Source organism: Nesoenas mayeri (genome assembly GCF_963082525.1).
Source record: "Nesoenas mayeri genome assembly, chromosome: 1".
In the NCBI taxonomy this organism is placed as follows: Eukaryota; Metazoa; Chordata; class Aves; order Columbiformes; family Columbidae; genus Nesoenas; species Nesoenas mayeri.
Genome location: NC_137541.1, coordinates 90,730,196 through 90,751,438, shown reverse-complemented (window position 1 = coordinate 90,751,438; position 21,243 = coordinate 90,730,196). Strand labels below are relative to the sequence as shown.

The 21,243-nt window shown below is 35.5% G+C and overlaps 1 protein-coding gene across 1 annotated transcript in view; it reads left to right on the top strand.

Annotated features, from left to right (window-relative positions):
- EPHA6 (EPH receptor A6) overlaps positions 1-21,243 on the top strand; it is a gene marked incomplete at both ends in the record, with an annotated part of 485,307 nt that overhangs the window by 29,255 nt on the left and 434,809 nt on the right. Inside the window, one exon of the mRNA XM_080364048.1 lies at positions 3,650-3,714. Coding sequence (XP_080220174.1) covers positions 3,650-3,714 — 65 coding nt within the window. The remainder of the gene's footprint in view (positions 1-3,649; positions 3,715-21,243) is intronic.

The window sequence follows — 21,243 nt, the reverse complement described above, 5'->3', positions numbered from 1 at the left end:
GTTGGGCAAGTGACAGTATTCCAAGCTCAGTTATTTAAGGAAGGACAGGCAAGTGCTAAATCCAGGTTCTTTATATCCAAGGAGATTTTTTAAAAGATTCTTTGAGGTCCTTTTAAATTGTGACATGAGTTTGTTATGGCAGACCAACACTCTCTTACTCTTGATCACTCTGCAAGCTTTATACTCTACGTCATCTCAAAAACCTGACTGCTATAAGTTGAGGTTGCATGTCAGAAATGTCCATAACATTTCCTAGCTGCAACCAATTTATTTATAGCTTTTTTGCATAACTACTGTAGTTCCAGACACACACTTTTGGTTATGCTGGCAGCTAATGGCTTGTCCATAATGGCCACTTTGTGTGAAATCTCATTTGAGAGGAATGGGGCTTTTTATGATATATAAAGGAGGATAAATAAGTAAATGCAGGAACAAAGCTCACTAAATATAGCTTCATGGTTCCATTAACTTTTTAGGGAATTTTCTCATTTCTCATTTTAAACATCATATGTGTAGTGTCCATCATCTCTTTCTAGTCTCTTTGCTTGTGAATTTCCCGTTCTTTCAAAACTTTCACTATTCTCCAGTCAGAGGAGAAGCACTTATTGCTGTATGTAATTCAGATGTATACGTGTGGACATTCCTCTTAGGCTGGATTTTTTGGCAGGGTGAATATTCTGCCAAGGAGCTGCAAGTTGGAAGCTTCTTGGCAGTGCAAATTTGTCTGCCATCAGGTCTGTGCTGCTGGGGATAGACTGCTTCTTAATTACCTCATTTAAAGACAGCCTGGGTATCTCTGTCCCACACTGAAGTCTATCATGTAGATATCTCCAAATCACTGAAGTGTGTGAGGATTTTATTACTTCATTTGCGTCCTCATTTGTATAGCCAGCCCTGTTGATTTCACTGCTTTGCTGGGGTTTGTATTTCTTTGCCATAAACATAATGTTTACTAGATCTACCAGTATTTGCTCATTTTTTATTTATAATTATTTTATGTCTTAAAACACCAAGTACTGTTGGAAAGATAGTCTTTTAATTTTTATGATTTTCATTTCTGACTCTGAAGGGGATAGCATTCTAATTCTCATTAGTAGTTGTTTGTTTGGATTCTCCAGTTTGAGGTTCTAACAGATTTGGTGGTTATAGGTGAGCATGTGTAAGCATACAAGATGCCAGATACGTAAAATGTGCCAAAAATTGCATTTTATTTAGCAAAACTCAGTTGTTTGATGGGGATCATTGGTAGGTATATAGACGAAATAATATTAGATCATGGTTCAACTAAATTTAAACTTAATATACTTTCAGTGATGAATTTACTCTAGTTTTTAATTTTTTTTAATGTAGAGCTTTGAGCTTGCAAGTAGCATTTGATTAATTCAGGTAAGGAATTAATTCATTTAGGCTCCACTGAAGAAATGAATTAGTTTTCCTTCCTGTATTTTGGGACTTGTTCCTTGGAAGTATTAGTTTTGAATACCTGGATGATGTTTATTAAATCGTGGTCCTGCTACCACAAAAATTGTAAAACTGAAAATGATGCTTAAGCTCTGGTGCTGTTGTTGAAAGAGTTCATTTCAGCCTGCAGATCCATAGGTCTGGCAGTAACACACAGTGATTTTAATTTGATTATTTATTTAATTCTGTATTAAAGAATTAAAATATCAAAATAGCACTTGATATGTAGCAATGTACAGCCTCAGCTGAAAACCAAGTATATTTACAAATAGTTCATATTTGTTGGGTGGAGAAAGGAGGGGAGGAGAGATGGAGAGAAGAAAACCAACTCCTAAAATGAACTGAAATATTCTCAGAAGCCAGCTGAGCATTTGGTCATCTCAATGAAGAGGACATATCTAAACACAATGGTTTAATTGTTTTGGAATTGACAGATCTCCAGTACATTAAAACTTGAAGGTTTACAGAGGAAACTGCTGCATCACAGGCCAAATGGGAAGATGCTTTTCTGACTCTTCAACATGAATATGGTAGCATGATGCAAATAGAAAATACTATGACAGCTGTAAATCACAGTTTTGTAAGTAATCGGAAGGCAGCAGTAGTCTCAGGGGGACCAGTGATTCCATTTTTTGGAAGTAAAACAAGGCTTGTAAATAAATGTTTAATTTATCCTCAAGTTATTCACAAGGTTTCATTTTTAAAATGTCATTAGTTTCTTCAAATAAATCATTAAACTTTTATTTGGTTAGTGTTGAACTTGTTACCTTACTGTAAATTTGCTGATCAGACTATTTTGGCTTCAGGTTAAAAGTCAACACTCATTCAAATATAGAGGTACTCTAATTGTCACTAATGTAGAAGATGAAGGAAGATGCTAGGTCAAGTTTCCTCTAATAAGCTGGCGAGTTCACACAGTTTCTATGCCAATGTGTCTTTTCTTTAAGGCAAAAAAACATGACCTGGCTGTTGCTGCTGCTGCTGTATTGCTTTATAGAAACACATTATATATAGCTGTACATTGATTGTTTGGACAGGTAAGAGGTAGAAGGTAGTGTGCAAAAGCATAAAACCCCCAAGTGTATGGATAGTGGTGTCATGTTCCAAACCAATAGCTTCATTTTTTCTCCATCATTTAACCATCCAAAGAAAAAAATGGAATTTGTGGGCTGTAAGGAGGAACTGAGCATTCAGAACACAGTAGCTTGATAATTAAAATACCTACCCTATACAATGCCTAATTTTATGTTTGAATTCTAATTTAGATTTCTTAAATGAGAGGGCCAGATGAAAAAAATCCATTAGAGAGCAGTAGTACATGTATGTACAATGTCTCATGTAATAAATATTTAGTTTGCAGTCAGTTTCCCTATTACTATGAGCTATGTTATGTATAGTTTTTGCATTATTAGTGGAAGAGAAAAATTACGCTAATGTAACAACATATTAAAATAATGCAGAAACACTCTGTATTATAATATACAAGTACAATAATGCACATCCTGTCGTATATTAGAAAGACAAAATTAATATGGCAGAAATGATGGGAAATATATGTAGCAGCTTTCAGCACTATGATATTCCAGATAAAGTATCAACTCTGAAGTTCTGCATTATACAATTTTGCATTGTACAACTTTATTTGTGGGAAGTTTATGTGCTTGTTTGTTTGTGGTTTTTGTTTGTTTGGGTTTTTTTTTTAGTTGGTTGGTTTGGTATGGTTAGGTTTCTTTCATTTTCCCTTCCTTTCTCCCTCCCCCTCCCGCCCCCCCATTCATTTGAAGCTCTGTTTTTCTTTATTTTATTAGCTGTAATGCTTAAGTCCATGTGCAGACTTTCTAGATTTCCAGGCAAGGAATTGCAGACTTGTGCGTGCTTGTTCAGTTACCTTTTAATTATTAAGCATTGGTAGCGTATTGTGATTTGACAATGATTTCTGCAAAAGATTTATTTTTTTATGAGTGGTATCTTCCAAGGCATTTGGTAAAGATATGTAAGCCATGAAAGCCTAAATGTTTAGATTCTGTTTTGATTCATACTCTTAACATTTTAATTGCTTTAATAGCTTTAAGCAGATGTACCTGGTTAACATGGCTAGTTCAGTTCTTACCAGCTTTACGCTCTACTATCTTGTATATGTCCAATCCAAGCAATTCCGCAAACATACCATTTCTTTTTCCATTTTCAGTTGTGTTACTTGATACTACAGCTGCCATCGGAGAACTAGGATGGAAAACATTTCCTTTAAATGGGGTAAGTCACCATTTTGGTTTTATTGTCTTGATTTTGGCATTCTGACACTCTGGAAGTGGATGGCTATTATACCTCAGTGGATATTAGATATTAGATTTTAGTTGATCTCAGGACTGGAGCAGCCTGTGTTGTGAATAGGAATAACAGATGCAAAAATAACATGAGTGCGCATTGTTATGTCCTTCTCTTGCTGCACTGACTATTCTAGCCTAAACTTCACTATTCTAGATTTATGTCTTACACAGGTTCACTGATCTTTTAGTATAGATTGACAGGAGGCACTTGACATTGTGTACGGGGCTCCAGAGTGTTACAGGCGTCTGGTGTACTGGGAGATTTTGTGGTCAGACAATATTTTTACTCATAGAAGTTCAACCATCAGTGCTTTGCCACTGGCTACACTTCCAAACCCTGCCTTTACTTTCCACCCAGCTAATGTATGTAACAAAGAGGCACTTGTAGTTTAACTTTTAAATTAAGATACAGTATACTGGACCATTTAACAGCTATTGTATCAGCTTCTAGTTCTATTGTCATTGTACATCTAGCTCTTCACTGTTTATCGCTTGTTTATATATTAGCTGGCATTATCTCTTAATTACTTGCTTCTCTGAAATGAGCTTAGAAAACAGTTTTGGTTTTAGTTATTTTATTTCTTGTGATCTGTACCAGAAGGAAGTAGAAATTGTATATCCTCAGCACCTTAATAATCCGTTCTTATAAAGTGCCTTTGGTGTCTCTGCCCTCAGAGATTTCAGGCAATGTGACATTTCTTAATCTTAGGCTATTTTCAACTTTACGAGTTACTCTTTTTTAGGGTTTTCCAGTTCTTTATATTCCTAGAAATAGTTCCAGTCTGTTAGAGATACTTCTGTGTTTTACATTTTGTATGCAGTCTCATGCAATTTGAGTTACAATTTTGAAAGTTTTACTTCCTTCAAAAATCCTAGAAAAAGCAAATACTCTCATATACCATGATGAGAAAACAAAGCAAGGAATTCTGTGCTCTAGCCTTGTGATGAGCTCCATTTAATTGAGCAAGGAGGCTGGCATGTGAGAGCACACAAGATACAATTTCAGTTATTCTGTAAATTCTTAAAAACTTCAGATACTTGAATAATGATAGCTTCAATATACAATTACAAGAAGACCCACACTCAGAGTTTATTTAAAATGTATCTGTAACAAATCTATTTTGGTTGTTCATACATACCCTTAACATTAGTTTTGCAGCGTATTGAGGTTTTCAGGTGTCTTAGGACACAGCAAAGAATTGGCAGCACTTATTAGAATGCAAGGAGTGTATGTTTGAGTCAGTACTTGGGATTTAATTGTTAGAGAATTTCCCAAATAAGTAATTTATTTATTTTTTTTAAAGTAACCAGCGTAAATATGTGGGAGAAGAGCACTTCATAATATCAGGAAGATGTATGGAGTAAGGCTTCCTGGGACACGAAATTAGACGGAAGACGCTAGAGTGAAAATTATAAGGGGAGAGGAACTGGATAAATGAAGTATGGAGAGGTAGTTAAGAGAAGTGTGCATGTATTCTTAACTAAGGAGGAAAATATGTCTGAACTGTCAATGAATTAATCTGAGCTGTAAACTGGAAAAAGGTTCATGTGCACTACAGCAAAGACGTTTTTGAAGAAACTTTTGTGGAAGTTGTACAGGGAGAATATATGATTTGGAGAAGCATGATCCATTTAAGAAAGAGACTACAAGACAGTGGTCATATACAGCAGCACATGACTGGACATGTTGACAAACAAGATTCTCCATTTCTCAGGGTGAAAGGAAGGAAAATTACTTAAGTCACCATTCCAGTAAAGGTTGCTATGAGCAGTAGGACCTAGAGGCAATGCTGCACCCCTGAAACAGTGGAGAAAGAAGAAACAAACAAAAAACTCCAAAATAAGTAGTGGAGATGAATGACTTACATGAAATGAGAGTTACTTCTCCCACTGAGAGTTATGCAGAACTGCTGATTAAACTTGGTGTTTGCTTATTTTTCAGAATTGGTCTCATTCTAACAAAATTCATTAAAATATACCCAATGTATATTTTATTTTAGATATTTGATCATGTTAAAGAATTGCACAAAGGTATTAAAGTATGAAAGATACATTACTTCGGCTTATAGAATATTAAAGATACTAAAGTTAAGAACTAAACTGGAAAGTATTTCTAAACTGTTTCTACTATATTTATATTATTCTGGGATCCTGTAACTTATGCAAAGATAAGAAGAAAATTGAGCTTAAAAGTGCTCATGTAATTAAAAGAATATGACATTTGTATGATTCTTCGTGTCACTTTTGTATGCAGCCTCTGAAACAAAAGGCCAGTGTTCAAATATGTTGTTTATGTCCACAGTGCTATCTAATCTGAGTTACTTCTCTGTCCTAATATAATTAATAATGTCCTAATTATTGGTGCAATTGAGATTATAACTGCAGAAATAAGAACCTATTTTGCCCTATGATGGGCACATGAGCACTTTCTCTTTTCTTGGAGGAGAGTGACAGGTTTTGGTTTGTTTGTGCTTTTGATAGAGACTTTTGTTGAGATACTGCATGCATCTTACGTGTTACTTTAATCAAACTTGTTTTTTCTTTCTTTACAAAATAACTGTATGTGCAGTGTTTACATGTGTAAGAAAAATGTCATTGACATATAGTTACTACTCTGAGGAACATTTTTGAGGTTAGGAGAAGGAGATTATAGGTTTTCTTGAGACTGTGGCATTAACAGAAGTCATTAATTTACTGGCATACTCAGTCACAAAGAATGTTTCCAGTAAATTAAATAGCAGCTGAATTATTAATGCTTGGGATTTGAGTAATATTGAGTATGCCTCAGAGATTTTAAACTAACACCTAGGGTGAAGTGGGATAACAAATTAGGAGGTATTCTTTTAGAATTTGCAGAACCTTAACCTTCACCTCCCAGTCTTTTTATTTATAGTAGATTCATAACGTAATGTTTGCAAGCTTTCAGCAGTTTTGATGACCTTTAGAGGTACCTACCCAAGCAAGGAAAGATACAACACAGTAGTTTTGTATGTGGCATTTGTATGCAATCCCATCATTTAGCTGCAAAGATGAGTCATGCACAACTGTGTTATCCGTTCCTTGGTAATATAATATGTTATTTTATTTTTCCATTTTCTTCCCAGTTATTTGTACAACCTTCCTGAAGCATGATAATACAAATTTTTTTTTCTTACAAATGTGTTTTCTTTATTTGCTTGTCAAATTATTTCCTTGTATTTTGAACAGGTAATAAATTAAGTGCTTGGAACTACAAAAATACAGTGTAAAACATTAATATCTTTTGGGCTCGCTAGAATCAGCTTTTGTTGATTGGGTTCCAATTTAGCTTCTCAGTGATGGGCTGTCTAAAATTTCTTCTTTGATAATGGACACATCTGATACTTCCTCTGCTCCTTGGGCTATATTTCAAAATGACTGATTGATTTATGAAAAAGCATGTGCTGTGGAATGAAGGTATTCAACAAACTGTCACTCCATAACCTTGAAAATACGGAACAAGTTATTTTTTTTTTTTATTGGTACAAAAATGGGAAGGGAACGCCCTCAGGCTTCAAAAGAGGCTGTGAATGTGAGCTGGTGAGCAAGTGAGTGTGTTAACAATTACCCAGGGTTCCAGCTGAAGTAAATTTGCTGATCTTGGAGAAAGGGTTATTTTTCTCGTGTTTTCTTACTACGGCCTCTGGTGGTGTGACTGTTAGAAGGGCAGGTTTTTTTCTAGGGAATTAAGCACTGTTTAAATGGCTAATAAATTTTTGAAAATTAGGGAGGAAAGAAAAAAACCTAAAAGCCTAACTGAAACATAGTGATCCACAACCTTCACATCTCCATTAGCAGTAATATCAATACAATTATGTGCCTTGTTGTCCAGTTGTTGGGTTTTTTTCTTCTAACTTCCATGTAACCATGTTTTGTAGTTCGTTTGTTTGCGTTTTTGTTTGTGAGCAAAGTTTGCTCATGAGCTATGGTTTGGAGACTACTGTGATAAGGGCCTGTCTGTTCCTGATAAACTTCTACCGTAAGTACTCCTACTTAACCCTAACAATACCTTATTTTGCGTGAGCTGAATCAACTTTGCAACTCTTAATTTGGAGTACTGTTCTTATTTGGAGAAGAAAATAAATAATGAAAAAAATATTCTGCTTCTAATGTTAGTCTAAATTTTAACTTGTGTTTAGCCACTTCATAAACTCCAGAAATCTTTAAAAATTGCCATCATAGAAGGGGAAGGTGACTCATAGCACAAGGCTCTGAGAAATTATTTACATGTGGAAGTGGCTTATACAAGCTACCTTGACTTGTCTTGGTAGGCAAAATATATAGCATCAGCAGTAAAAAGCCTACTAGAAGTCATCTAAATTACTTGATAGCTGTGTGAGTGATGAAACTATTTTAAATGGATTCCAGCACCTATTTGAACAGCTGCCTTGTTAATTGGTATTTTTCTTGTTGGTTTACCCACAGAAGTAATTATGTTTTAAATATCTTCTGTCTTTGGGGGATCTTTTAAGATTTTTAACACTCACTAGTATATGGTTGTGTGTTTCTTTTCTGCCATGAATTTGTTGAGACTGAACTTGTCACAGCACTGATTTTTTTATCCTATCATCTGTTAAAATACTTGTTTTACAGCACGCACATCAGTCAACAATTCACTTTTTAGCTCCTTCTTACCTAATTAGAAGACATTTCTATAGTTTACGGTAACACATTTTTAAATGGCTTAGTAGTGTTTGTCACCAGTAGTCACCTACTAATCCTTTTTATGTTTCAGTCAGAGATGATCTGAGGTTTTCCAGGGTCAGTGTAGGTGCATCCATCTACACCTTCATTTTTAAGTGATATCTCTGGAGGTGGTTGAACCAATATGTCTTGGGACATTCTTATACCGTACTTAATTTTTTTAGCTATTAATTTTCTTAAGTGGATTGATTATTTTTTAGAATTCTTCTGATTTTCTTTGGAGTCACTAAAAACCAAAACACTTAGAGAGGGAGAAGCTTAGGCCCGTTCCTTTATTAAAACTACCAATAAACGAAGCAATTAGCAAAAAAAATCGGCACTCTCCAATACAAAGTCATTGGATGCATAGAGAGTAGAAAACAGCATAAGAAGCTAGCTAAGAAAGTTGACTTAAAGAGAAGAACAAAGAAAGAAAGGCAGTACAATCTCACTGTCTGATATGATAATGCAAGTATCAGGTTCACCTTTAGGCACAACACACACACAGTATAGTAAGGAATATGAGGTGGGGAAATGATAAATAAGAGAACAGAGCAAGTAATGTGAAATTTGTAAAAGATGGCAAGATAAGCAAGTAAAACATAAGCAAGTATCTGAGATAAAAGATTAAGGCGTGCATAGAGAAACCACAAACAGAAGATTAGGTTAGTGCATTAAACCTGCTCAGATAGCAGTATGGCATCATAAGAAAAAGATCAAGAGTGTATGGTGATACTTGGTGTCCACAATTTAGTTCTGTATTTCATATTATCTTGTTATCTACAAGCAGAGAGCTACATTTTACAAAAGACAAAAATAAATAGTACAGATTATAGCATGAAAGAAATGTAAATCCTCTGAACTCTAGTTCCCAGTCATTTGGATTTGTCTATGAAATAGAAACCAGATAAGTTATGTGTATTTCTAAACATATAAATTCACATATCCACATCGCCATGTCATTTATGGATGACTGTGATTTGAACATTCCATGTAGCAGTGTGAATTATGATATTACCAGTACTCCTAATCTTCACCTCTAGTACTGTAACTATTAGAATTCAACACATAAATTATTTATGACCAGAAGGAACAATTCGTCAGGTGGCTCTCATATCGGAGACTATGAGATTTCAAGCCTTGCTATTGCATTTACGCAGTAACAAGTGTTTCACTGAAGTATATGTTTTTAAAAGACATGAGAAACCATGCTTTCCCTTGGTAATTTGTTGCCTTAATTAGTTACATCACTGTTTAGAAAAGAGTTCCTACTGTGAGATTCTTCTTTCTCAGCCTCATACTGAATCAAAGTTGATTAAGTCCTTTGTTGGTTCTCCTCCTATGTCTCTGAAGTTTGAATCATTGTGCGCCTCTTATTTTTTGAAAATATGGGTACAAGTATGTAGTATTTACAGTAAATTTCAGTATTTTTTACAGTTACAAATCATCGTGCCACTTTTCTTTACTCTTTTCCTGTTTAACCATCAAAGAGATCTCACTAGACTTTCTCACTACAGTAATAATATTGGGAGCTCATGTTTGATTCTCACTGTGACTCATAATTGTCTTCTAGAACTGCAGTTTTATACCACATAGTAATCTATTTGTTAGGCAAAAGTGGTATTCCCTCTCCTAGATATGTAATATGCATTATCCTCCAATAAGTGTTCCTGAAAAAAAAATTATATCATTCTGTGTGACTTTTGTGTTCTAAATATTACCGAAAAACTTATCTTTGAAAAGTCTGATTATAAAAAACTTTCAGTGTTTCCTTTTGATAGCTAGTACATGATGTTTATTCTATAATATGGCTGATTGATAATAGTTCCTAGACTCTGTAATCTCTGCTTGAACATTGTAAACTACTTTTATTCATGCATCACATGATACCCGGTCTAATGGCTGAAAAGGGTCACAGAATGTTATGTTCACTAAACCATCTTTAGAAACACAGCTTAAGGTCAGGCGTTGTGGGGTGAATAAGATACTATAGGGCATTTAAAACGAGAGTTAAGAAATCTAATTGTATTTATCAGTTCCTAGTCTGCTCTGTGCTTGTAGAACTGTGACTCTGTGAGCAAGGCGTCGTAGTTCAAAGGCATCCTCTGCTGCTTTATGGCATATTGTGGTGAGTTTGCCCTAGCCAGCAGTTAAGCCTCCACCCAGTTTCTTGCTCATTCCCACCCAACAGGATGGGGGAGAGGATCAGAAGGGCAAAAACTTGTGGATCAAGACAAAGGCCTCCTACCAGAAGACTGATACCCAGCCAGTCTCGACGCAATAGCTGCTTTGAAAAAACTACCTCATTATACGCCCAGCAAGACATTATATGGGCTGGAATATATTCCTTTCGTCAGTTTGTGTCAGCTGTCACCACCTCTTGCCCACCCTTAGCTTACCCTTTGGGAAGGCAAAGCGAAACAGCTTTGACACTGTGCAAGGACTTTTCAGCAACAGCTAGAACACCGCTGTGTTATCAGTACTGTTGTGGTCACCAGTCTGAAACACAGCACCATGCAGACAACTATGAAGGAAATTAACTCGATCCCAGCCAAAGCCAGAAAACATGTTTAAAATTAAAGTTGTGTGAAAGGCAAGGGGAAAAAATGTCAATACCAGTAAAAGACTTGTATCTGCAGGTGTTTCACTTTTATTCCAAGCAAATAGCTCTGAATGGTCTGTGGAACAGAAAATTGCATCTGTGTGGATAGGTGTTGCAGAAGTAGTAAGCAAAGTTCTAACTGAGAACTGAGGAAAAAATGCATCCAAAAGTCTAAATTCTTCCCTCTATTACTGCAGTTCAACTGCAATAAGGATATGTAGTTGCATTTATGAAAGCTCACCAGCAGGATTTCAGAGGAGTCACAGAGGCTGTAGTTTTAATAACGAATTTAATAGAAGGTAGGGATTTAGCTGTCAGAGCATTTAACAGGGTGGAAGGAAAAAGAAAGAAGCTAATTAGATTTTCACACAACATGGGAAATTTACAGAGATGGCATTAAGAAAAATATTTGAAGTCACGTATTTGAGCTGTAATTTGGACATAATCAGACACCGTGCTCTGCAATGCCATATGTAGAATCCTTTTTGATGGTCAAGACGTGTTGCATGAGGAAAAAGGTAAATTGAGGGATATTTTTTGAGGTTAAATTACATCTTCAGGGATTAAACATTTAGGCATATTCAAGATCTAGTTAATTGTCTAGGAGAGCTTTTCTAGAGGAACTTCTGTTGCTCCTATGAGATGACTTGCCTAGGGGAGTCAAGTTTCCATGTTTCTTGTAGGAGCATCTCTTAGAACATAAAAGGTTTTCCTGGAAACTGTATGTCTGCATATGTAACCTGAAAACCCTGGCTACAGAATTAGTTGTGACTATGCTGGCAAATTGAGTATCTGTTGTAGAGTTAACAACAGAGCATGTTCCATCCGAAATGGTTAAATTCACACGATGTGCCAGGCACTGTGAAGAAGAGATACTATTTGTCATCCTTTCTTTTCCCTGTACATACATTTAGGCAGTATCCTGATTATTTTTCATTTGATTTTGTGTGAAATGCCTAATGACAGATCCCACAGAGGACAGCTATTTGCAAAGTAGACCGTTGTGTTCTTATTTGGATATTGCAAACACATTTGGGCCCATTTGTGCTTGCCACTGTGCAGTCACAGAGCTAAAGCATTCATAGCCTAAGCAGTGAGATACAATTTACTGTAAATTAAACAAACAAACAAAGAAAACAAAAACACCTAAATGTTTGTAGAAAAGCAGATATAATGGAGGATCATAAACATATTTGAGTGGTGCAGTACAGAACAGCTATATACTTAAGTAGTAATCTGTAACAGTAAAGCAGTAGAGGTAGTCTCTAACTACTCAAGCAAAAGCAGTCTCTTATATTTTTAACGTATTATGTAGTAAGTCTGAACTTCATGATAGTAATGTTGCATGTAATTTTGGCACTATTTTTCCATTCCTGTTAAATGTAGATGGTGTTGTATACAAATATACTTGTAATAAAGGTAAAATTTCTCGTATATAGTTGGAACTATGGGCTGTCTGCAAAGCAGAAGCATTTTTCTTACTAGTTTTCTAGTAGGATAACCTTTTACTGGGATATCAAGCTAGGAGCTTGTAATCTGTATTTCATCCTCCATGACTATTCAAATATCTAACATAAAACATACCAAGGGGGGCGGGGGATCCATGTTGAAGCCACACAGGTGAAATTCAAGTGTATTGACTTAATAATGAAACAGTATGATCCTTGATGAGTTTGGCTCTTGCCCAAGATCAAACTTCCTTGATCCTCTCCTCACACCAAATACTCTTGGCTTTCTTGCTTTACTGTGTCATGATCATTACAAACTCTGTTGGTTTTTTGTGTGTGTGGTTGTTGTTTTTTTTTTAAAGTACTTCGAGTAGCATCAGGAGCATAATAAATAAAAAGGAAACAAAGCAGACAGTCTTGTAATTCTTGATGCAGAGAAGTGCTATTTAAAATACCAACCTTTTTTTCCGTAAAAAAGTTTGTTTATACTTTGGTTAGAACCAGTTCATGCACTTAATACCCAGAAACTGCCAAATAGCAAATTTAGAACTATTTACTTCATTTTCTTAAGATACTGATTTTTAATGTACCATGTTTAACGCATGTCCTTTAGTTATAATGCACAGAGAAAATTGATTATTTGTCAGTGTATGTTATATATTATATAGCAAAAGAGGGCACAGTAGTGGCAGTAGCAGTAATTATATTTTCTGTAATGTTTCTCATTGTAGCTATGAGAAACAGTGTAAGTAGTGGAGCACGGTAAACATTTACATTTTCAGTTGCACAGCTCCACAAAACGTATGCTAAATCCAGCTTTGTATTTTCAAAAATACATTGGTTGGAAGTTAAAATAAATCAGAGTACCATACATGGGTTGCACATGTTTATACTCAGTGCATGAAAAGTAGCTTTTAACTCTTCGTAAGTTTCATATTAATGTCTTGCATTCAGAAGTGTAATGGTTCATTTAAATTTTCTGATATATATTTTCAGCAGCATTGAATTGCAAAATTTTTATGGTTTCTGACAACAGGTAAATACTGTGAAATTAAAAAACTCAGTTGTATCCATTCTCAATTAAATATGATATTGTTCTGATGCAATTCAGCATTCACTGTACACACACGGAGCTACAAAGAACATCAAATTGAATGTTAGTTTCATTACAAAATCATGGAAAAGAAAGGATAACAGGAAAGTGAAAGAAAAGCAATATTTATGGAAATACCAGGTGCATACTAAACACTATTGTATTTTTACTAAAAAACATTGTATTTTTAGAGACTAAGAACCACTACACTGAACTCATGGGAAATACCCCATGGAATTCCTGTATGCTTAGGGAGTGGTCTCATAAATGCTTAAGTAGTTGATAAATATCTAGGTATTCTGAAAAGAAATCTCTCTGGATTTTTAAAAAGCCACAGAAGATTTTTTTTCCCTGAGAAAAAGTTAAAAGTGGCAGCAGCAAAATACGGTTCTCTGTCTCAGGACCAGTTACTTCTCTTTACTCAGATGCTGCTCAGTTTTCCTAATTGAGGAAAACTAGGCAAACTGCTGCTTTCTCTTTGTTATTTTTAGTGACAGGAATAATTTAATTTCCAAAAATGAATCTTCTATGTAAAATGAAAACAGAAGAATTAATGTAGTATTAATGGTAGCCTGACCTTCTATTGGAAGCCTTTACTTAGAAGTAGCAGGAAGGTTTTAAAAAATATATTTCTTTCACAGATGTTTACATATATGGAATGATTTTACAGAAAAGTAACCAAGTTATCAAGAAATCTGCAAGCTTAAAGCATTCTCTCAGCCCCTTTTAGATACTTCAGCACACACATAGTCCCCTTTCCATATTGCAGTAAATTATGGTGTGAACTGTGGGGTTGTCATATGCAGGGACAGGATTTGGACTCGATGATCCTTGTGAGTCCCTTCAAGTCCAGACATCCTATGATCCTCCTATGATTCTAAGATTTATGTTCTGATGGCGCTTTAACTTATGAGATGTAATCTGGGTACCAACAGTTGTAAGGATGGAAAGATTGTACACAAATAGTTGTTCTGCTCTGCTAGAATCCTCACCAAGTGTGTTTTGGTACAGCAATTAGAAACAGTATGGGTCACAAATACCAATGAATTTCCCAGAATTTTTTCCCTTGTAGAGATTTTCCATTTCTTTTTGAAAAAGTATGGGACATAAAGGACTCTGTCATTACCATTTTGACATTATATGCAGTCTTAGTTGCAGTCCTCAAGGGCCTATTGCATTTGGTTTTCTTCCTTATACCATTTTCTCTCTGCTTTTCCTTGCTCCGTTTTTTTTCCTTTGTCTCTATTTTATCTTCTGTCAAAAGGTCCCTGTTTTACCAGCTTCTGCAGTAACATGTCCTTCCTTGTCCATGAATTCCTGCTAAAAACTTGACAACATGTATAGGCTGTGATTCTATTGCTAGCTACAAGATGGCCAAGAAGCAGTAGTTAGTGGAGTAGTGTTGGATTGTGCACACTCCTTGCCTGTTTTCCTCCTCCTAGCTGCTTGGAAGTGATGCCACTTGCTGTCTCCAAGACAAGTCTTCCATGAACGCAAGGCTGAGATGAGATCCTGGCTCTCTTATAAACATTGGAGTAGTAAAACTAGGCCTGAGACTACTGAAAAAATTACTCCAGCTGGACTGAAATATAGTGTTGAGGAAGTTCTTCTCTGCTTTGCTCTCTCTTCCAGTAGATGTCCGTCTTTCAACCTCTAGTACACTCTTGAGCTTGAAAACTTTTCTGAGGAACAGTTAACATTTCAAGTGTGCAGCAATTGCAATTCCAAAATACAAAGAACTGAAAACTTCAGATTTAAGAAGAGACACTTTACACAGTAATTTGCACACATGATTTAATGTGCATACCCTGCAAAGGGATCCAAGCAAGTACAGAGGCCTTTGCTACATGGATTATGTATATATATAAGCTGTCATAGCAGAATTGGAAACTCTTCATGTAATCCTAGTAAGCTACTTCAAAACATGGAAAATAGATAGTTTATAGATATGTTTATTGACTACTAGCAAGGAAACCAAATTATTTTTAATCATCACAATTCTGTGGAGAACAAAATAGAAATCCAGTAGAAAAGCCAGACCTTTGTGGATAACAATTACAACTATATATCAGATTTAAGAGGATAATCCTCCTTTGTTGTATTTAATCGAAAGAATCCCTTCCTAAGGGTTTAAAACATAATACATGACTTGGATAAATAAATTGAAAGATCACAAGTGCTATTGAGATGTAGAAGGTAGATGTTCTAGCTGATGTTTTGTTTCATTAAGACAACCATGTAACCTTGAAATGAACAGAAATGGATGGTCTCATTTGTGAAAAAGGTACAGATTTAATTTTGTATTTCTGGAGGCTTGACTATCCTGTGTTTTGTTTTAGAAACAATGAAAAGTTTTCCAGTGGACGCACTAGGACAAGATTAAGATGGGGGTGAAGCAGCCTCTGGGTATCTTAATATTGGGGAAGGATCTTACCAACCAGACCTGTTTAAAAAAAAAAAAAAAAAGGCAAACCAAAAGACTCCCAAACAAAGCCATCATTAAATGGAACAAATCTATATGAATTCAACTAGAAAGTTATTTTAAGAAGTCTATTAATGTTTCTTTGTGATTTGAGTAGTGCTAAGAACTGGGCATACTGGAGAGTGAATAAAAAACAAGTAACAAAGTTTAAGTTAGCAGGAAAAACAACTTAATAATGTGATGATATGCTTCATATGGCCTTGTTCAGTGATTTCTCTGCATGTCTGTTAGTACTTTTTGTCAGCTTTGCATACTCTGAAGAATACTTCCATTTTCTTATTTTTTCTTATGGAAGAGGTCAAACATTTTCTTTTGCCTCTCAGCTAATAGATGCATGGATTATCTTGCCTTATGCCTTTGACTAGTAACTCGTGAAGTGGTGAACATTAGACCTGTAATTTACACCATAAAATTTGTCTAGTAATGTTCATGTTACTGTACAATAGATGTTACTCCATACTTGCATTGGGTCTTCGTATGTCAGAAGAATGCTACTAATAATTTTATATCAAAATAGGCTGATAGAGTTCATTATTAACACTAGCATAACTAAGGAGATTGCTTTAGTTCCCTGTTTCATGTAGGATAGCTAAGGGGATTGACTTCAGCTCCTTGATTCTTGTAATGATGATTAAGGGGATTTGTTTAAACACCCCATTTCATGTGGTATAGCTACTGTAAAAGGATTAGTTTTGGATTCCACTTTCACGTGGGAAAGCTAAGGAGATTAGCTTTAGCTTTTCATTCTGTGACACAATAACTAAGGGCAATTGCTTTCGCTGCCCATGTGGTTGCGATTTTTCTTGCCTTTTCTGTTCTTATTTCAGTCTTCTTTTCCTATATTCTTACTGCCCAAAGTCATTTTACTTCAAGCATTCTGCCCTGCAATTAGAAGGCCCATGGCCCACACTGAATTTTTTATCCCTTAGGGGAAATCAATGAGAAGTAATGAAATTCCATGTGTTTTTGTTCTCTTCCTCATTGAAACTCAAAACATTAGTATTTCTTTGGATAAAATCAAGTGTAGGAGTCTCCATAACCAATCACACTGCTAGTCTATCTAATGCAGTATTTGATTTCTGGCAATGAATATGACCATGAGCTTCAGCTGCAGATTAAGGACTCAGAAGACTATTTACACTGCTTGTTGGAGCAAAACTGCAGAGATTCTTGGTCAAGTCCAGTGACAGTATCACCTGAGCCACAAGTAACTTAGGTTAATGGTTGAACTCAATGATCTGGAGGGTCTCTTCCAACCAAAATGATTCTATGATTCTTTGATTTTATGATAATAGAGCCATTTCAGTGTGGCACCAAATCCAAGCCAACAGGCACTCTGGAAGGGCAGGTTTTGTTAGGTAGGGAGCAAGACCCTGGACTTGAGTGCCCTCAGAAACTCTCCTTGTGCTTCTGCAGAGTTGCTTCTGTGACTAGACCAGTTCCAGTAGAAAAAGCTCTGAGGTCTTTGTACTACATTGTATTGTGCAGGTAGCACAAATTAATATTTCAAACCTCTTCAAAGCAAATGGGATGTCTATATGTAAATTCAAAACAAGTACTTCATGTACAGCTAATTAATGTATTCCTGTGCTGTTAAGTAAACCAGGATCTGTGCTCTGGCTTTGAAGGCAGATGTCTCCAAAAAGCCATTTTTAAATACTTGCTCTTATCTGAGTCTCTGTCTAGGGGATGAGCAGTTGTTAGTCTATAAATACAGAAACTAATGAGCATCTTTCTTCGACATTCTATTTTTACATCTTTTAAATTTTTTTTATTTTCTGTAGTGGCAGTGAAAAGCTTGAAAAATTAGATTTTTGCTTACCGAAGCTCTTTAACATATGTCTGTCTTTAAAGGTATGGGTATTTCTTTTTAACTGGTGTTAAAGTTAAAAATATGCTTATACGCTGTGAAGAGCTGGCCTTGTGCATCTATATTGCATCAGCATACATATATATATAAACAATCAGAATAAAACAGATGCTGGCTTTTAGCTTAATAGCCATCAGCTCACTACAGGCCTCCTCCGTACTACTTGCTGGAAGCAATCCCTGCCTGATGTGTGCTATCCAGATGCACCAGGCCCAGAAAATGTCTAGGGCAGTGCTGCTTGGCAAAGACCAAGGCCACACTTGGTGGCTCTGCCAACAAATAAGCAGTATGGATGATGTTGCATCAGTGTTCAAGACTATTGCCCTACCCCCATCTACTGTATTAGTACACACAGAGCCTTAGGGGACAGCATTCTTAAGAGCATACTTGCAAAAACACATGCTGTTTTCCAGTTTTGGTCCTCCACAATGGGATACAGAAGAACTATTCCTGCAGGTACCTGCTGCTGTTATTAGCTGTCAGCTCAAAAGCTGGTTATTTCTGTTATTTGTGCAGCAACATCAGTCTTCTATGTACAGTCATGGTTGTATAAGAACATGAGAGATGCGCAAATAGACATATGCTCCTCTAGGACTGTATGTGCTCAGATTTTGTGCCCTGAGTTGTACAATTACCTGTTTTGAGATCACAGCACATTCTGGAATTTCTTTCGCACTTTGTGCAGCTCAGGAGAATTCAGTGTTGGAATTTGTCCCTTCAGTGCCCTAAGTCAGCTTTAAATTTCCAAGGGCCTTTTGCTGTGATATCTTTCCCTAAGAATAAAACGCAACAAAACAATTAGAAAGTAAAGGTGGTTTTTATGAAAATTTGCACATTTCTGAAGAGAAAAAGAAGAATGAAATGGAGAAGTTCTTCCAAAAACACTAACCTGCCAAATACTGTACATACCGAGCTTTTTGTGGAATAGACGGTAGCATGTTAAGACACACACAGAGCAAACCATCTCAGTAAAATATCAAATTCTCTGTAATGTGTTTGAGGTAGCAGTAGTATGGCAAATTTGGCTTTAACCGAAGCTCAGCTATTTTACCCACAATATAAGATAACACTAGGGTGAAGAGGAAAACAACTAAGATTTTTTTCTTTTTTTCTGCCCGTTTGGGCCCATGCAGGAAATTTCCTGAGGGAAAATGTTTTTTTCTTCATAATTAACTTGATTTATATACTTATGACAGTTTCTAAGGCTGAAGGATTTCCTTCTTTGACTGCTACGTAAGAGCCAGGATAACAGGTTACTGCAATGGCTTTAATCTGAATATTCCTTCCTCATGGGAATTATCATGCACCTACAACCTGATTGCCTGAGCTAGAGATTATGAAATTTTTTATTTGTTGACTCTCTTAGAGTAATGTAATTTCTTGCCTGTATTTTGAAGTTGTGAATATACAATAAAATATGGTACTAAGGATGGCAAATTAACCACAAGCAATGGGATAAATTTTGTCTCAAAGTAAAGCTTGAATCTTTATGGAGTATTGAGACAGGTTTTTCACTGCTGTCAGATTTATGCCTTTTGCATAGTACTGCTGTACATAGTACAGCTTTTTAAAATTTTCATCACGTATGTTTTGTGCACACAGAATTAGGGTAGTCAGAGAAAAGACAGAACTTCAGGGACGACAAATTTATACATAGGAACATTTACTAAGAATAATGAATTGCAGGGTTTTTTTTTTTTAACAAAATGTCAAAAAATAGGATAATAGCAGTAACTATAATACATGATTGTAGTCAACTGCATTACATTATACAGAGGAAAGCAGTCTAGAAAGGTTTTTTGGCTTCTAGCCAAAATGTTCTCTTAAACTGCTCCATTGAAAATAAGTTTTTTCTTTTCAATATCCCTCTTTTTTCTTCTCTTTACAAAGTAAATCAATTAAGTATTGGTGATATGATGCCAGTAAGGAAAAAAACCTACAACCTTGTTGTGGTCGCCATAGTTCACTTACCACCAACTCTTGGGAAGTTTCACAACACAAATTTGAAGTAGAGACTTGACAGTTTTTGAGAGCAATACTGGCATGGTTTAATTTTACGAGCTGTAGTCTGAAATTTCTTAGCTTTTTGATGTTCTGTGAACACTTGAAGGAAACCTTATAATTGTGTACAAATTTAACCTACATTCTCCTGACTCACAGGATGCATAGAATTTCAAAATATTTAATTATATATGCTGCCTAGGTGTGATTTTTTAATTTATCTTCTTGTAATATTAAGAAAAAACATTGTTATGATTATGTTTACAAGAGCTGAAAGTCAGGGGATGCTTTTGGAAAGATTCTAAATTTTAGCTAAAATAAATGGTTGCATTTGGAAGGACATTTCTAATTCCTTTTTTAGAGTTGTAATTATAAATTCTAATATCGTACGTACTATGTAGAAGAAATTAAATATTGTCGAAGAAGGGTGCAGTTAAGTGTTAAACTACTTGTTAAAAAGCAACGTACTTTGCTCAAGCTACTATTTTCTGTGATTGTACTGAAAATGAAATGGATTAGCTACTAAGTTTTGATTTATGAATAAGGTCAAAGGTAACAAAGATACCAAAACTGTTTCTGAAGATTAGCAAAAATTTGTGTCTGTGCAATTCTGTGGGTAATTTTATACAGTCTTTCAGTTACTTTGAATAGAAGCATTTTTGATTATTTCTTTCCTATGTTTTGACTTCTTCAGATCGCACTTCATTACTGGAGTTGAACGTTTCTTACACATTTTTAATCTGCTTACATTTGTACCAGTATGTCAAAGCTGCTTTGTTTAAATTTTTAAAATTCTTGTAGTTCCTTGGCATAGGACATTTAAATAGTGTTGAGCAGTGTCATAAAAGAAGTTCTACATCAACTACATCACACGTGGTTTCCTTGGGAATGGAATTCTACAATTTTTAGATGTGATGTGGTTCATATAGCAAAGGAAACACAGCCCTGTAAAGGTCATAGCTTTGTGTGATACAGTTTGTAATTACTTTAATTGCTCTTGGGAATATGACATTAGAAGAATAATACTTTTATTCAAAGTCTTAGTTTGTCTAAAGTAATGCCACAGCTAATACTGACTGACATGATATTTGAGACAGCAACTTTCTTAATCCCAGGATTTTTAAAAATCCTTTTTAAGAGCAGAGTACATTTTAAGACCTTAAGTCAAAGGCAAATGTAAAATTCTTACCATTCATGGATTTCTCTGCTCTCCTCAACCAAAAAATGTATGCAATATAGTTTCATGACTATGTCTTTT